We start from the raw sequence: 16,227 nt of genomic DNA on the forward strand, positions 1-16,227 counted from the left end.
TGCAAAATGAAAAAGAACAAAAGGTGGGGGGGATCCTAGAGTAGTCCAGAGGTGCTTAAGAGAAAAAATGCCACTTTACCTAGTGTTTCTAAGTTGTTGTTGGGAATCTGTTACTTTACTAACATGAGATGTCAATGAAGTACCAATGTTTATTTTATCCTCATGCGGTCAGATGAAATGGGCTGGACTGGAGCTCCAAGTCAGGGAGCATGTATCTTAACCCTTATACTTTTAGAGAAATTGCAGGTTTGACTCTGAATGTGTTCTTTTTCCTTTTGAGACTGTGACCTTTTCCCACTTCCTATTTCTTTGCCATTGCCAGGTGCTTACATGTTACAGAAGCTGATTGAAGAGACAGATAGGTTTGTGGTGTTCACAGAAGAGGAGTCAGGTATGAGTGACCAATTATGCGGCATTGCTGCCTGCCAGACAGATGACATATACAACCGAAACTGCCTTATTGAGCTGGTGAACTGCCAGGTACCTTTTCTTTACCAAGCACTCCACATTGGGCTAGATCATAATCATACTGTTCATCTTCCCTCACCTCTATATAAGAATGGGTGGGCAGAGCAAAAATTTCCCCTTCCTGCAGGTAACATGAACAGTCGCTTCTATGTCTAAAAGCCATGGAAGTAAAGTTCACTGAGCCAGAATTACACTCAGCTGCAGTGATTGATACAGTGTCTCAGTAGCCTTCTCACCCTCCTTGGTAGCTTAACTGTGGTTTTGTCTCTGGCATAGATGGTTCTTCGTGGAGCAGAGACAGAAGGCTGTGTCATTGTGTCAGCTGCCAAAGCCCAGCTGCTGCAGTGCCAACACCATCCAGCTTGGTATGGTGACACTCTGAAGCAAAAAACATCTTGGACTTGCCTGCTGGATGGCATGCAGTACTTTGCTACCACTGAAAGCAGCCCTACTGAGCAGGATGGCCGGCAGCTCTGGTTAGAGGTTAGTTAGCAGGACTGGGAAGTTCCATTATATTCCTAGTTTTTGATGGTGAGCCCAATCCACCCGAATAGTGGGAAGATTTTTTTTCTTTTGTTTTGTTGGGGGGTGGTTTTTGAGACAGAGTCTCACTATGTAGTTGAGACTGACCTGGAACTCACTGTGTAGCCCAGGCTGGTCTCGAACTCACAGCTCTCCTTCTGCCTTAGCCTCCGAAGTGCTGGGATTACAGGCATGCACCACCACACCCTGCCGGTGGCAAGATTCTTAGCAGAGTAATAAGGCAGATAATATCTAGAATGTGGGCAGTCTGGTCTGTAAGCACATACTATAGTACTCCCCCACACACACACCTGAACTCAGGACCTTGTGCTTGGGAGGCAGGGGTGGTGCCGCTGATAAATTCCCAGCCCTCTGTAGTACTTGTCTTTTTTTATACAGTATTCTGTTTCATTGAATTTCCAGCCCTAGAATAAAATGAATTTGCTTTTGAAGTTGATCTCTGTTAAGGTCACCACTAACCATTAGACTGCCATTTTTGTATTTCCTAGTATTGAAGATTAAACCCAGAGGCACTCCAGTACTCTTGTTTTTGTTTTTGTTTTCTTTTCTTTCATTTTGAGACATAGTCTTGCTAAATTGCCCAGGCTGGCCTCAACTTGTAGACTTTTCCGTTAGCCTCCCCAGTAGCTGGAGTTATAAATGTTCATTAGCATACCTGGCTGAGTCAGAGATTTTTTTTTTTTTTTTTTTTTTTTTTTTTGGGGTTGGGGATTGAATTCAGGGCCTTGTGCTTATGCTCTACCACTGAGCTAAATCCCCAACCCTGAGCCTGAGAATTTATGATAAGATCTCTAGTCACCCTTTCTCTGCTCTTTCTTTTTTTTTTCTTTTTCTTTTTTCTTCTGGTACTAGGGATTGAACTTGGGACCTTGCAGACAGCAGAACCACTGAGCTAAATCCCCGGCCCCTCTGCTCTTTCTTATGAATGTGATTTTTTTTTTTTTTTCCAGCAAGGCAGTGAATGAAAGACTTCATCTAGGAGTTAGGTTATATAACTTTTTTTCTTTTTTATGGTATTAGATATCAAACACAGGGCTTTGCATCTTCAGCCCCTTTTTTCTTTTGGTACTGGGAGTTGAACTCAGGACCTTGTGCTCGCAAGGCAGGCGGCGGAGCCACTGAGCTAAATCCCTGGCTTCCAGCCCCTTTTTTAAATATTAAGGCAGAGTCTTAGAACTTGCAATCTTTTTTTTTTCTTTTTTTGGTACAGGGATTGAATTTAGGTCCTTGTGCTTGCAAGGCAGTCGGCAGAACCATTGAGCTAAATCCCTGGCTCTAGAACTTGCAATCTTGCTGCCTCAGCCTCCCAAGTAGCGGGATTATAGCCTTGGTTATATGACTTCTAGTGACAGCCTTGGCATTATAGAAGCTCATGAGCACTTTGGGCAAAGTCACTTTTATTTGTGAAATGGATTTAATACCTCACCCTCACAGGATCTGGCATTTTCTGAATTTTTACTTCTTTTAGGCATGCCACATTTTACAGCTGAACCCCTTGTATTTTAGGTTGTATTACTAGCATTAGAGTGGAATATCCTTGGCATCGTTGGGAAGGACTATGATTTTTGCTTTCCCATAAGACTTTTTTTGGTGACTTGGCTGAGTTGCCATCCTCAAATCTTGATCTTAACTACCTATGGTCTCCTGAGACAAGTCTCTGTATGTAGTTCAGGCTGACCTTGAACTCACTATATAGCTCAGAATGGCCTCAAACTCATGTCAAGCCTTAGCCTAAGCCTCAACCTCCCTGGTGCTGGGATTACAGGTGTATACCACTACACCTGGCTCTTGTTTCTTCTTTTTGAGACAGGTCTCACTAAGTCCAGGCTGGCCTTGAACCTATGTAGCCTCAAGCTCACAGTGATCCTCCTACCTCAGCATCTTGAGTGCTAGGAAAGTCATTCAGAAATATTTTTGCTCTGGGCATGATTTGATTTTAACCTAGCTCATTTTTCTGGCCCCAGACCTGTTGGCCTGGAAAAGTATGCATGTAATTCAATTGAGTTGGAAAATTTAGGTGGTTCGGAGCAAGATAGAGAACTGTATGAGTTCTCTACTCTGGAAGTTCCTTTAAGCTGTTCAAGACAATAGAGGTCTAGTAACCATAGTCATATGGATATGTTCTGAGAAATGTATTATTAGACAGTTTTATCATTGCTTAAACATCATAGAATGTATTAAGACAAACCAAGACTGCTCTGACATCACTGGGTGATGCAATCTTTTGGGACCACCATCACATATGCAGTGTGTTGTGACTAAAACATCATTATTTGATACATGACTCTGCTTGAGATATGGAGATCTGGTAACTTAGTTGGCCAGAAGAAGCCATTGTTTCTGCAGGAGCTAGTGGTGCTTGCATCTCTCTCTTCAGGTAAAGAATATTGAGGAGCACCGACAGCGTAGTCTGGACTCTGTGCAGGAGCTGATGGAGAGTGGGCAGGCAGTGGGAGGCATGGTTACCACCACCACAGGTCAGTTCTCCTTTCTTTTTTTTTGGTACCAGGGATTGAACTCAGGTCCCTGAGCTTGCAAAGCAGGCAGTGGAACCACTGAGGTAAATCCCTGGCCCTCCTCTTTCTTATGATATAGCGCAGATGTGCATCCCAGAGGGGCCTCATTTACTTAACTATTCTTCATGGGTTTTTTTAGACAAATCTGGGGATCAGACCTAGGGTCTTGTACTTGCTCAGTACTCTATCCCAGCCCTACAGCCGTACTTACCTATTTTTAACATTAATATATACTGGAGTAGGACCATTCTGTGCAAGGCTGAGTTGAAAGCAATGTTTCTGGAGTTCTCCAGACATCACGCATAGTTGGGACGCTCTCACTATACCTTTACTGAGAGTGTTTTTCTGTTACCTCTCTCCCACCTCTTCTCAGATTGGAACCAGCCAGCTGAGGCCCAGCAAGCCCAGCAAGTCCAGAGGATCATTTCACGTTGTAGTTGCCGAATGTACTATATTAGTTACAGCCATGATATTGATCCTGAACTAGCAACTCAGATTAAGCCACCTGAGGTTCATGAGAACCAGGAAAAGGAAGATCTTCTAAAGAAGCAAGAAGGTATTCAGAGCTTGGATGGTTTTTAGGACAAGGTTAGGGAACTTGTAAAAGTAGTTATTTCCTTAATGGTTTTGAGACAGTAAGAGTTGTTACAAGTCCTGTTTTGTATGGGCACTGACATTTCACTATGCTTTACATTTTCTAAATTCTTTGAGAGAATAATCTATACTCTTGGAGGAAAGGGGGATAAATGGATATTATGTATGATTCTGAAAGAAGCAAACATGATTCTGCCCAAGAGCATCTCTTACTTCCTTTCTATGGGATTGACTAACAAGAGTTGTTCCACATGTTGGTTAAGTATAGTAGGTATTTACAAGAAACTTGAGCCTCTTATTTAGGTACTGATAATTACTAGGGGCTGTTGATACCTTCACTCTCATCCACCATGAATTGGAAATTTCCACCAACCCGGCTCAGTATGCCATGATCCTGGACATCGTCAACAATCTGCTGCTCCATGTAGAACCAAAACGGAAGGTGAGCATGAGCCGTGGTAGAATGCTGAGAAAGCCAGATAGCCTCACAAGACACCCCCATCACCCTGACCTTGTTCTTGTGGGCCCTAGTAAAAAAAAAAATGCCATGCTTACACTGAAAAAGAGTATTGTGGTTGATGATATGCTGCACTTAAAAGGTCTGCTTGTCCCCAAAATGCAGAGCCTGTTTGCTCTATCCCTACATTTCTCCATGCAGTCCCCTAAACTCTCTGAGATAAGTAATTGCACTGTGCATCTTCCCCACCCTAGAGGCCTGACTGATTTAAACCTACATTGCTCTGTCTGTACTGACTTGCCCCTAATTCTTGCTTCTAATGACAGATTAATAAAGGTTAGTTTTATAGAACCTTAGAACTCCCACTTCTTGTTCCTTTCTTTTTTCTCTTTTCGTAGCTTTTGCACTGAGCTATATTCCCCAGCCCTTTTTTATTTTTTTGAGACAGTGTCTTGCTAAGTTGTCCATGCTAGGCTTAAATTTGTGATTCTTCTCCCTTAGCCTTACAGAAAGCTATGATTACAGATGTGCACCACCATTCCAGCTTGTTCCTTTCTTTATTTCACTTTACTACAGGATTTGTCTATTTAACCAATTTTATTTATGGTGTTGGCAAAGAAATTCGGCGATAAAGCACATGCTTAGGAGCTAGTTATGGATGGATTTGATTCCTAGCACCACAGAAAACAAATTAATTAAAAATTGTATTTTAGGTTCAGGGATTTAACTCAGTAGTTCTGCCGCCTGCCTTGCAAGTGCAAGGACCTGAGTTCGATCCCCAGTACAAAAAAAAAAAATTGTATTTTATTTCCCTCTCTTTTAGGAGCATAGTGAGAAGAAGCAGCGGGTCAGATTCCAGCTTGAGATTTCTAGCAACCCTGAGGAGCAGCGTAGTAGCATATTGCATCTTCAGGAGGCTGTGCGGCAGCATGTGGCCCAGATACGGCACCTGGAAAAGCAGATGTATTCAATCATGAAGGTAGTGATTCCAGGGAATCTGATGACAGTGAGGTCTCTTAGGACAGAGATTTCCTTTTAATTTCTCTTTTCCTGATTCCCTAGTCTTTGCAGGATGATAGCAAGAATGAAAATCTGTTTGACCTGAACCAAAAGCTTCAGTTGCAACTAAACCAGGAGAAAGCTAACCTGCAGCTGGAAAGTGAAGAGCTCAATATCCTCATCAGGTGGCCCATGATATTTTCCCGCTCTTTTCCATTGCCCCAGCCAGAGTTGGTTTCTCTTTGCCCATGTTCTAACAGTTCCTATGTCTAGTATACCTTATCAAAGGCTGGTCTGGAGTAGATTTAGGTATGAAACAGGTTCTTGCTCTGTAGTTCAGTTTGGTCTCAGGATCCTCCACCTCAGCCTTCCAATTTCTGGGATTACAGGTGTGTGTCACCACACCCAGCTCAAGTTGGCCAAAGAGAGTCCTTTCTCTGAGTCCTCAGTAGAGTACTTCCTGGGAAAGGCTCTGCTGCAAGAAAGTAGTTGGGAAAAAAAAAATCACTTGTGGCCTTGTATACCTGAACTGACAATATCTGGAAGTTAATCAGGAAGCAACACAAATGCAGACACAAAAATAGGCGTTATTAGTGAGAAGAAACTACTTTATCATGAAGCTATAGAGCTGAAAGATGAAGTTTGTGTTCCTACAGTTCAATGTCAGTAAATTGAATGAAAATAAAATATAAATATTGGCTAATCCAGGGCTGGGGATTTAGCTCAGTTGTTCCACCACCTACCTTGCAAGCTCAAGGTCCCGGTACCAAAAAAAAAAAGGCTAATCCAGAATAGGTTCATCCCTAAATTTGCCTTCATCATTCTAGAAAATCTCATCCCACTCCCAGTTTACATGTTGTATTCCATATTGGATTTGGCTCTTGTGTCCACATGTAGGTGTTTTAAGGATTTCCAACTGCAGCGGGCCAACAAGATGGAGTCACGAAAGCAGCAAGAAGATGTGAGTGTGGTCCGTCGCACTGAATTCTACTTTGCTCAGGCTCGGTGGCGCCTGACAGAGGAAGATGGACAGCTAGGAATTGCTGAACTGGAGCTGCAGAGGTTTCTCTATAGCAAGGTATCTGAGATAGACAGTTGCACAAAAACAGCTATATTGGGGGCATTGACCTATCTCAGAAACCCAACTCACAAAGAGAAAAAAGGGGGCTAATTATACATAATTACTGTCTTAAGTACTTTCTTGTCACTAGGAGACAGTACACAACACCCACAACTTAAAGGAGCAGAGGTTTGCTTTGGCTTGTGTTTTAAAAGTTTCAGTCCATGTTCAATAGGCTTAAATATAGAAATCACATGATGTAAGGGTCTAGGAGTAGGTTGCTTACATCACAGTGGTCTGGAAGCATAGATCAAAGGAGAGAGCTAGGGAGAGAGATACATCCTTTCAATTCATGGCCTCAATAACCTACCTCTCCCTACCAGACCCCACCAAACAGTGTCAGCTGTAGTGTCCCGATAATCCAGTCACCTTCCAGAAGCCTAGTCTCTGAGCACATGAAGCTGTTGAGAAACTTTAGATATAAACTGTAACAGTTATTAATGATGGCCACGATTAAAATATAAGTACAACTCTTTTAGAATAATGTTTGTAATATGTAACAACATAGATGCAGGCGAGTTTGATCAAATGCTTCTTGCATTAGCCAGGCATGGTGGCACACTCTTTAATCCCAGCACTCGGGTGGCTGAGGCAGGAGGATCACTGTGAGTTCCAGACCATTCTGGGCTATATAGTGAGTTCCAGGTCAGTCTCAACTACATAGTGAGAGCCTGTCTCAAAAAAAAAAAAAAAAAAAAAATCTTAAGATTATTTCTAGAAGTAATTTCTTTGTTTTGTTTTTGTTTTGGTACCAGGGATTGAATGCACTTAAGCTAAATCCCTGGCCCCCTAGAAGTAATTTCTAGAGGGAAGTAATTTTCCAAGTCCACCTTAGAATAGAGCCATTCTAACACTGACATTCAGCTTTCCCACAATTACCCATTGATAATTGAAAGAGGACATTGTTAACTTTCTGACAAGCTATGTTTGGAAATAAGTGAGGATTTTTTTTTTTTAAAGAGGAAAAATTTATTGAGAGGAAGATAGGTTCTGTCTCAGACAGAAGAGGGGAGTGAGGATATTTTTTAATGTTACAGTAACTAGAATTACTACTAGTGTTTAGTACCCATGAGAAGTATTGGGATAAGAGGGTATGTTGACTGTATGAGACTGAAAGATATGAGAGGTTATGATGAGCATATGGTGAACCTGAAAACAAACAGGATATGTACCAGTCCTCGGGCAGCCTTCTGAAAAGGCTTATTATAGTGGAAGGGGGAGAGGGTCTGTCTTTTTTTTTTGTACTGGGGATCGAACTTGGGACCTTGTGCTTTTGAGACAGGCTTTGGCCCCACTGAGCTAAATACTGGCCCATGTCTTTATAGGTGAATAAGTCCGATGACACAGCAGAACATCTTCTGGAGTTGGGCTGGTTCACTATGAACAACCTCCTCCCCAATGCTGTCTATAAGGCAAGTCTTTTATTTCTCTTTTTTGTTTGTTTTTGCTTTTTGTGGTGGTAAGGACTAAAGGGCGTTGTGGATGCCAGACAGGTACTCTACCCTCTGAGCTCCACTCCCAACCCTATAAGGCAAGTCTTATTTTCCCATTCTTACACTTCTTAGCATACATTTAAAATTGGCCCTTCCATATACGCCCACTATAGGAAATGTGATCTGAAATGGAAGCTCGCCTATTTACCAAGATCATGGCTTTTCCTTTTATTCTGCAGAGGATTTCTGGGTTGATTAATGATAGGGAGAACATTTGGTTGGGCTCTTATTCATTCTGTCCTCCAGGTAGTCCTGCGGCCCCAAAGCTCCTGCCAGTCTGGTCGACAGCTAGCCCTTCGCCTCTTCAGCAAAGTCCGGCCCCCTGTTGGGGGTATCTCTATTAAGGAACACTTTGAGGTTAGTGAACAATCCTTGGGAACCCAGGAACAAAGGGCATTGTGTTACACAAAGCTAGCTATGTGTAAATTCCAAATAGGAGTAAAAATCTGAGGCATAGTGTCTGAGTATAATTACTTCTTTAACCTTTTCCACATTTAGGTAAATGTGGTGCCTCTCACCATCCAGCTGACGCACCAGTTCTTCCATAGAATGATGGGGTTTTTTTTTCCTGGCCGAAGTGTGGAAGATGATGAAGTTGGTGATGAAGAGGATAAGTCCAAACTGGTAACTACTGGTGAGAACTTTTCTAATAGGGTTCCAGAAGATGGGCTGGTAGCCCCAGAGACAAGTGAAGCTTCAGAAAGAGGTTGACAGTTGGTGTTCTTGCTTTTTTATTTTTTAAATATTTCTAGTTATTTATTTATTTATTGGTTTTTTGAGACAGGATCTCACTATGTAGTTGAGACTGACCTGGAACTCACTATGTAGCCCAGGCTGGTCTCGAACTCACAGCAATCCTCCTGCCTCAGCCTCCCGAGTGCTGGGATTACAGGCATGCGCCACCACGCCCCAGCTCTTGCTTTTTTATAGGAATACCAGTGGTGAAGCCTCGGCAGCTGATTACAACAGATGATACCATGCCCCTGGGACCTGGGAAGGGTGTTGCACAGGGCTTGACTAGGAGTTCTGCAGTCCGAAGATCATTTCGAAAATCACCTGAGGTATCACAAATGCTTCTGATAGAAAAATGGGAGAATCTTCAGGTTGAGACTGGCTGGGATTTTAGTTTCCTATGAGTCTACTCAAGGGTTACAAGGAAGGGATACTAAGCTTTGTTTGATAGTTTCGGGCTCATGCTGCTTTTATGCCTTCTTAGCACCCTGTGGATGATATCGACAAGATGAAAGAGCGAGCTGCCATGAACAACTCCTTCATCTACATAAAGATTCCACAGGTCCCACTGTGTGTCAGCTATAAGGTCTGCATCTCCCCAGCATTTTCTAGAACAGGGTGGGAAAGGAAGCAGGTAAGATCAACAGAGGTTATAGGTAGGGAGATAGCCAGGCTTCTTTTAAAGATGTCTGTGGGTGACAAATTTACTGTTCCTTCTGCTCTTTAGAGAAGTGAGCCATTACTAGATTAGATTAAATTAAGGGGAAATCAGTATAGGCTGCTGTTTTAGGTCTTTACATTCAAGTACTGGTTTAGACTCAAAATGATAGTTGATGTATTTTTTTTCCTTCTCTCCCCTTTCTCTCCTCTTACAGGGTGAAAAGAACAGTGTGGACTGGGGTGACCTTAATCTGGTGCTGCCCTGTTTGGAGTACCACAACAACACATGGACATGGCTAGACTTTGCTATGGCTGTTAAAAGAGACAGCCGCAAAGCCCTGGTTGCCCAGGTATCCCACCAGGGCTCATGGCTGTTTGGTTAGCAAGGGCTGGCAAGCAGATCCTCTGTTCGGGAGAGCCTTTTGTTCTGGGAAGTATTAACAGTTAGCTGTGGGAAGGGGCAGATAAATGAAGTGAGTGACTTCTGTTCCATGCCTTTTCCATGACTGCCAGATTACTAAATTGAATATTTACTAATGTTTTATGTATGTTAGCTACCACTAACTAGGGAACTACTTAGGGTTGCTACCACCTCAGGTTTAGAATAGGTTCTAATTAGATTATAAGCTACTTGAACGTAGAGACCATTTTATAATTTGAATTGCTCCATTGTGGCTTGCATGTAAGTTTCATAAGTCTTTGTTGACTTGGTTCACTTTTACGTATTCTGCCTACCGCACTAATACTTTTCCTTTTACTCTTCTCCATTCTGCCAGGTAATCAAAGAAAAGCTAAGACTGAAACCTGCAGCAGGGTCTGAGGTTCGGGGAAAGCTAGAAACTAAGTCAAACTTGAACATGCAGCAGCAGGAAGAAGAAGAGAAAGCTCGGCTACTCATCGGTTTAAGTGTGGGTGACAAGAACCCTGGCAAGAAGTCCATCTTTGGCAGGCGCAAGTGATCTGGCAATTTGAATGGCTGCAGTACAGGATCTGACTCTGGATCAGGCCCCAGGGACTTGTGGAGTGGGAGGGGTTTCCCTTTATCCAACAGGATTTGTGGGGGTTTGGAGTCCACAGGTAATGTGGAACAAGGCATTGCTGTTAGCAGCTGGCCTATTCCCTGCAGAGCACGGTGGACAGTAATGCTGAGTTTCATCTTGTGCTGACCAGGCCCAGGGCCAGAGAGGCAACGAGAGCAAGACCCAGGGAATGGTCCCAGGGTTGGGATCCTGTCCCCTTGGGGTCCACTGATAGGGTGGGGGGATAGTTCTGATCAAGTGTGACAAATTTTTATAAAGACATATATATATATAAAACATATATATATGTATATATATATATATATATTTCTAAGTGTAACTGTTCTCCCTTTGTGCCAGGAAACTGAGGGAAGGGTAATGATCCTCTTTCCCTCATTCTGTTGCCTTGTATGAAAGTTTATTGTTCTGGGGAATCAGCTTCTTCCCAGTCTGTATGCCTACTTGGGAGGATGGCAATAGGAACCAGGGCTGGCCATGGGTCCCCTACTATTCCCCCTGGGGTGTGCCCTGGAGAATGGCAAAAAGAAAAATATGATTTAAAGAAAAAAAATATTTTAAATTTGACATTGGTATTGTTTTGTTTTTTTTGAGTACATGCGTTCAACCTGTCTGTGTCCTTTCCAAGCCCATCAACTCCACATAGCCTGTAACTGCTACTCTTAACTCTTAAATGAGGGTGCCCTCTTCCCATGCCTTGAAACTGTATCACAGATACTGTCCAGCCCTAGTAAGACACTGGCCCAAAGCTGATGCTTCTGTACACATTATAAGAGCTGGGGCTTATGTATAATGCAGCGTTGGGGAGAGGAATCGCTTATGTAACTGGGATGCAGCAGATTTAGTGGAAGGCAGACAGATTTAGTAGAGGCAGACGGAGGACAGAGAATGGGAACAATGAACTGTCGGCAGGGGCAACACACCCAGGTGGCTACTTCTCGTAAGGTAGGCTATGGGGCTCTAGCAGCCTGTTGAAGTGAAGGAGGCATAAGCCTGGGGCTTGGAAAGTAACTGGTTAGGAGCTGTCAGTTATACCCCATTTGGCAGGGTGGCAGAGAAGGCATATAATTTGAAACCATTGCAATACTATTCTGAGGCACGGGTTGTATTCTTGGTACATTATGGGGAAAGTGTCCAATAATTGCTTTCGTAGAGAATTTGGAATATGTCCAGGGGATCTAAGTCTTGTCACAGAACAAGGCTAGTGGGAATTTTGTCTGGTACTCAAAAATGTACCTTCAGTAGTTGAGACATGAGGGATGATAGTAACTACTAATATGTGTAACCAACAGTGCTTCAGCTAGGTTTAGAGCGGCTCCCTTGCTTCTCAGGGTGGCAACATACAGATCCTCTGGGTCCGAGGCTGGAAGAGCCTCTGCTCAGGTGTGGGGACCATGAGGTCAGGTCTGGAAGAACTCTGGGAACTATAGGGGCATCACTGCCAGCACCAGGAGACCCTAGAGAAGCCTTCTGTCTGAGTGGCCTGTACCTCAGTTCATCAACCTCTTTCTACCAGAGTTTCCCATGAGGCCCATTAGGGGGCAGCAGCAGCTGAAGGTAGGTTAATGCAATCCCTGGGAGGGCTCTGTCATTGGGAGAAATCAAGAACAGCCAGTCTTAATTGCCCTGTTATCCATTTCTTAATGCAGATTTTAGGCCTTGTGGCTAAAGGGTCTTTTGGAACTGTCCTGAAGGTGCTAGATTGTGCCCAGAAAGCTGTAGTTGCAGTGAAGGTAGGAGTCTTATGTACTCATACCCATTACTTCCAGTTCCTTGTTCCAAGAGAACACCGCAGAAGTTAGGAGGAATAAACAGTTCAATAGCACTATTCTCCTTTGAATCATTGTTTCTCTTATTTTATAGGTAGTATCCACGGTAAAAGTCCTACAGAAGGACATCCTGAGGCAGTGCAAAGAGGAAGTTAACATCTGGGTATGCACAGATTTCTGGAAAGAATGGTGGGACAAACTAAACCACAGCTAGGGAGAGCAAATTTTGAGTCCAGGTTTCTTGCTTTTCCTGGCTTTGCCCTTGCCTTCTGCTTCAACCTTAGTTCAACACCAAAGTAAATCCTTAGAAAAGCAGTTAATCAATATTTATTGATAATTTCCTGCCAGAGAAATCTCTCTAACACATGTCCCAGTGTGTTAATATTAAGCTGATTTCAAGACTGCCGGACAGGCAGTACCAGTTAGTGAGTTCCTCTGGACCCAGAGTTGAAGCACCAGTTCCATTTCTTCACAACTAGGGAAAACCTGATTTTCTTTGCTGCCTTTCTCCTCAATGATCTTGTTCTTTCTAACTTCCTGTTTTCTTTGTGCCTAGCAACAAATCAGCCATCCTTTTGTACACAGCTTGGGAGATACCTGGCAGGGAAAACGACCCCTCTTTATTAGTGAGTGACTGGCCTTTCTCTTCTTCCCCAAGGGCCCATTTACTAGTCTCTTGACCTGGGATTACTTACTTCTGGGCTTATTCTACCTTTGCTGTTTCCCTTCTCATAGCACCTCCCCGAAAAGGGAAAGAAGAAACAGCAAGTGGCATTGGTTTGGGCAGGAGGCTTATAATACCTTGAGCTCAGTCATTGTAGTCCCCACACATTACCTACGTTTCTGGTGCTTTGCAGTGTGTAGCTACTGCAGCACAGATCTGTACTCCCTGTGGTCTGCTGTTGGCTGCTTTCCTGAGGCTTTGCTCCGTCTCTTTGTGGCTGAGCTGGTCCTTGTGCTGTGTAAGTCAAAAGGGCAATAAAGGAAATGGGGAGGGGAAAATTAAGTTGGTGGGGAGGATAGAAGAGAATTGGTAGTAACTGTAGAAGTCAAAGAATAGAGATAGGGATGGGAGGGTAGCTACCAGAGAAACTGGAAAGAAGAAGAACTTCAGTACACTTTATGCTTGATGTCACTCACAGGCTATCTCCATGACTTGGGTATCATCCATCGAGATGTGAAGGTAACGTGCTTTTTCCCTTAGTCTGAGGAGAGGGGCTCAATAAGAAATTCGAACAGGTTCAAAAAGGCAGATGAACTGAGTGGGTGCCAGGGATTTAGGTAAGGCCCTCCAAGTATAGATTTGAATTCTAAGTAGGGCATGCCCTTCAGTTGGGGTATGCACATAATGAAAGACCGTTGAAAGAGGAAGAAAATAACATCTGACCTGTAATCTTTCAGATGGAGAATGTTCTTCTGGATGAACGAGGTAAGTCTTACTTTTCATAGCACCAGAATGAGAGGTGTTTTGGTTTGGGAATAAATCATGGCTGATACAGGTGGAATGGAGTGGTACCATTGCCTTATCTTCTTTTATAGGCCATCTGAAACTGACAGACTATGGTCTGTCCTGCCACCTGCCTCAGGGCACCCAAGCCTATACTATCTGTGGCACTCTTCAATACATGGGTGAGAGAGAAGCTAATACTGGTGGGTATACATTGGATTGGAGGATAGTCAAAGGATGTCAATGATAAGGATCTTTCAAATCCATAGCCCCAGAGGTCTTAAGTGGTGGACCTTACAACCATGCTGCTGATTGGTGGTCCCTAGGTGTCTTGCTTTTCTCTCTGGCAATTGGAAAGGTGAGAAAATGTTAGTGCTGTTAGGCAAAGAAGACAGCTTTGTCTTGTGGTGGGAAGGAAGACATTAGGAAATCTTGCCTTATTCTAACTTTCTTCACTCAGTTTCCAGTGGCCGCAGAAAGAGATCATGTGGCCATGTTGGCAAGTGTAACTCACTATGACTCTGAGATCCCAGCTTCTCTTAAAAGGGAATTCTCACTCCTGCTTCAGGAGGTAAGGGTGAACACTACTTTCCTTCTTGACTGCCAGACTATTTTATTTTCCCTTACCATTGAAGTGATAGTTCCCTATTCCTATGATTAATTTTTTGGAGGGGGATGTTTGTGGGATGCTCCAGGTTAACCGCCTTTTTGCCCTCTAACCATGTACTTTTTATTACATTCCCATGTTCTGGGTCTCTCAGATCTCCTCCCCATCTGGAAGATAAAGGTCCTTCCTGAGAGAGTGGACCAGTGCTGCACAACCAGGAAATTTATAAATATGGCACCTTTATTTCCACCTTGCCTCAAATTATCCTGTTTCTTTTATAAATCCTTTACTCTTTTTTCTGCCCTCAGTAGCTCCATGAACTTCTTTCTTTCCCATCTTCTTTGTTCAGCCTGTTTCCTGTCTCAGGCCCTCATTCTTCATACTCTTATTTCCCTTCAGCTCTTGTTCCAGAACCCCCTCCACCGGCTACGTTATCTACATCACTTCCAGGTCCACCCTTTCTTTTGGGGTGTGGCCTTTGACCCACAGCTCCTACAGAAGCAGCCAGTGAACTTTGTCATGGAAACACAAGAAACCCAGCCCAGTCCATTGGAGCCCATGCCCTTCAAAGACTTTGACTGTGAACTGGAACCCTTCCTTGACTACTCCATCCCTGCTTGACCCTCTTCTACTGTAGATTGGGGCCACGCTGGGATCCAGAGGATCTCCTTTGCCACCAACTCAGTATGACCATCGTGATTATCTAGTTTTTACTTTGTAGCACCTTACCATTCTGTTCTAGGTGTTAGACCAGAGTTCAGTTTTTGGGCACTCCTACTGAGAACTACAACTGAATCTAGCCCTTCCCCATCATACAACCCACCTCTCAAAATTCAGCATCTAAAACCAGTCTAGTAACCTTTTCCTTTGCTTCACTTTTCTAGTGCTCTTGCCTTCAAGTTGTCATCCAAAGGCTTTTTCCATTTTGCCTCTCCTTGTTTCTCTGCCATATTTCTTCCCTTGGAGTAGTAATGATACATCATAGATTCCCAAGGTGCTATTTATGTTTAAAAGACTGGTCATAAATAGTCTGATTATTTTTCACAGGTCTCAAGTTGGGCATGGTGGCACATGCCTGTAATCCCAGAACTTGGGAAGCTGATGCAGGAGGATCACCATGAGTTGGAGGCCAGCCTGCATTAAAAGCAAAACCCTGTCTCAAAAAAATAAAAAAATTCAATAATTTAAAAAATAAATAAAAGAATCATGCCAGAAGTATCAAAAGCTGGCATTTCAACACCTAATTTTTAAATATACACCCCAAAAATATGACCTGGAGGCCTGAGGACAGACTAAAATAAACCTAATTTTTTTAAAATTGGAAAGTGAATTTAATATGAGGAAGAAAAAAGAAATGGGAACATCAGTAGATAAAAGGTCTTCTCTAGGGATAAATAGGACAGTATCTAAATCTTTTTGTAAAATGAAATCTCAGAAGTCAATTTTTAAAAATTTTTGTTTTTGTTTCTTTGAGACAGGGTTTCACAATGTAGTTGAGGCTGCCCTTGAACTTACTAAGTAACCCAGGCTGGCCTTGAACTCACAGTGATCCACCTGCTTTAGGCTCTGGAGTGCTGAGATTACAGTGCACCACCACTCTGGGCAAAAACAAATTGATCATTTCTTTTTTGTTTGTTTGTTTGTTTTTTGAGACAGGGTCTCACTGTGTAGTTGAGACTGACCTAGAACTCACTATGTAGCCCAGGCTGGTTTTGAACCCACAGCCATCCTCCTGCCTCAGCCTCCTGAGTGCTGGGATTACAGGCGTGTGCCACCACACCCGGC

At 43.2% G+C, this 16,227-nt stretch overlaps 2 protein-coding genes across 3 annotated transcripts in view; both read left to right on the forward strand.

Annotated features, from left to right (window-relative positions):
- The window catches only part of Kiaa0100 (KIAA0100 ortholog), a 29,812-nt gene extending 18,626 nt beyond the window's left edge, over positions 1 to 11,186 (forward strand). Inside the window, exons 24-38 of one of the 2 annotated variants that reach the window (XM_033762882.1) lie at positions 323 to 480; positions 745 to 951; positions 3,389 to 3,488; positions 3,901 to 4,083; positions 4,442 to 4,563; positions 5,402 to 5,557; positions 5,641 to 5,762; positions 6,475 to 6,655; positions 8,023 to 8,109; positions 8,437 to 8,547; positions 8,689 to 8,824; positions 9,121 to 9,251; positions 9,407 to 9,556; positions 9,798 to 9,932; positions 10,359 to 11,186. In XM_033762882.1, the coding sequence (XP_033618773.1) occupies positions 323 to 480; positions 745 to 951; positions 3,389 to 3,488; positions 3,901 to 4,083; positions 4,442 to 4,563; positions 5,402 to 5,557; positions 5,641 to 5,762; positions 6,475 to 6,655; positions 8,023 to 8,109; positions 8,437 to 8,547; positions 8,689 to 8,824; positions 9,121 to 9,251; positions 9,407 to 9,556; positions 9,798 to 9,932; positions 10,359 to 10,541 (2,162 nt within the window). In that variant the 3' untranslated portion in view covers positions 10,542 to 11,186. The remainder of the gene's footprint in view (positions 1 to 322; positions 481 to 744; positions 952 to 3,388; positions 3,489 to 3,900; positions 4,084 to 4,441; positions 4,564 to 5,401; positions 5,558 to 5,640; positions 5,763 to 6,474; positions 6,656 to 8,022; positions 8,110 to 8,436; positions 8,548 to 8,688; positions 8,825 to 9,120; positions 9,252 to 9,406; positions 9,557 to 9,797; positions 9,933 to 10,358) is intronic. The other variant, XM_033762883.1, reaches the window with a different exon arrangement.
- Positions 11,187 to 11,269: 83 nt separating this feature from the next.
- Rskr (ribosomal protein S6 kinase related) lies at positions 11,270 to 15,537 on the forward strand. Its single transcript, XM_010642313.3, is given in 13 exon segments — positions 11,270 to 11,564; positions 11,951 to 12,091; positions 12,093 to 12,176; positions 12,269 to 12,352; positions 12,483 to 12,551; positions 12,945 to 13,014; positions 13,246 to 13,350; positions 13,531 to 13,571; positions 13,790 to 13,817; positions 13,928 to 14,017; positions 14,105 to 14,193; positions 14,296 to 14,406; positions 14,842 to 15,537. Coding segments are annotated over 13 exon segments (1,191 nt in total). The 5' UTR covers positions 11,270 to 11,507; the 3' UTR covers positions 15,064 to 15,537.
- Positions 15,538 to 16,227: the final 690 nt, after the last annotated feature.

Source organism: Fukomys damarensis, unplaced genomic scaffold (assembly GCF_012274545.1).
Source record: "Fukomys damarensis isolate Sample0158 unplaced genomic scaffold, DMR_v1.0_HiC HiC_scaffold_13, whole genome shotgun sequence".
Taxonomy (NCBI): domain Eukaryota; kingdom Metazoa; phylum Chordata; class Mammalia; order Rodentia; family Bathyergidae; genus Fukomys; species Fukomys damarensis.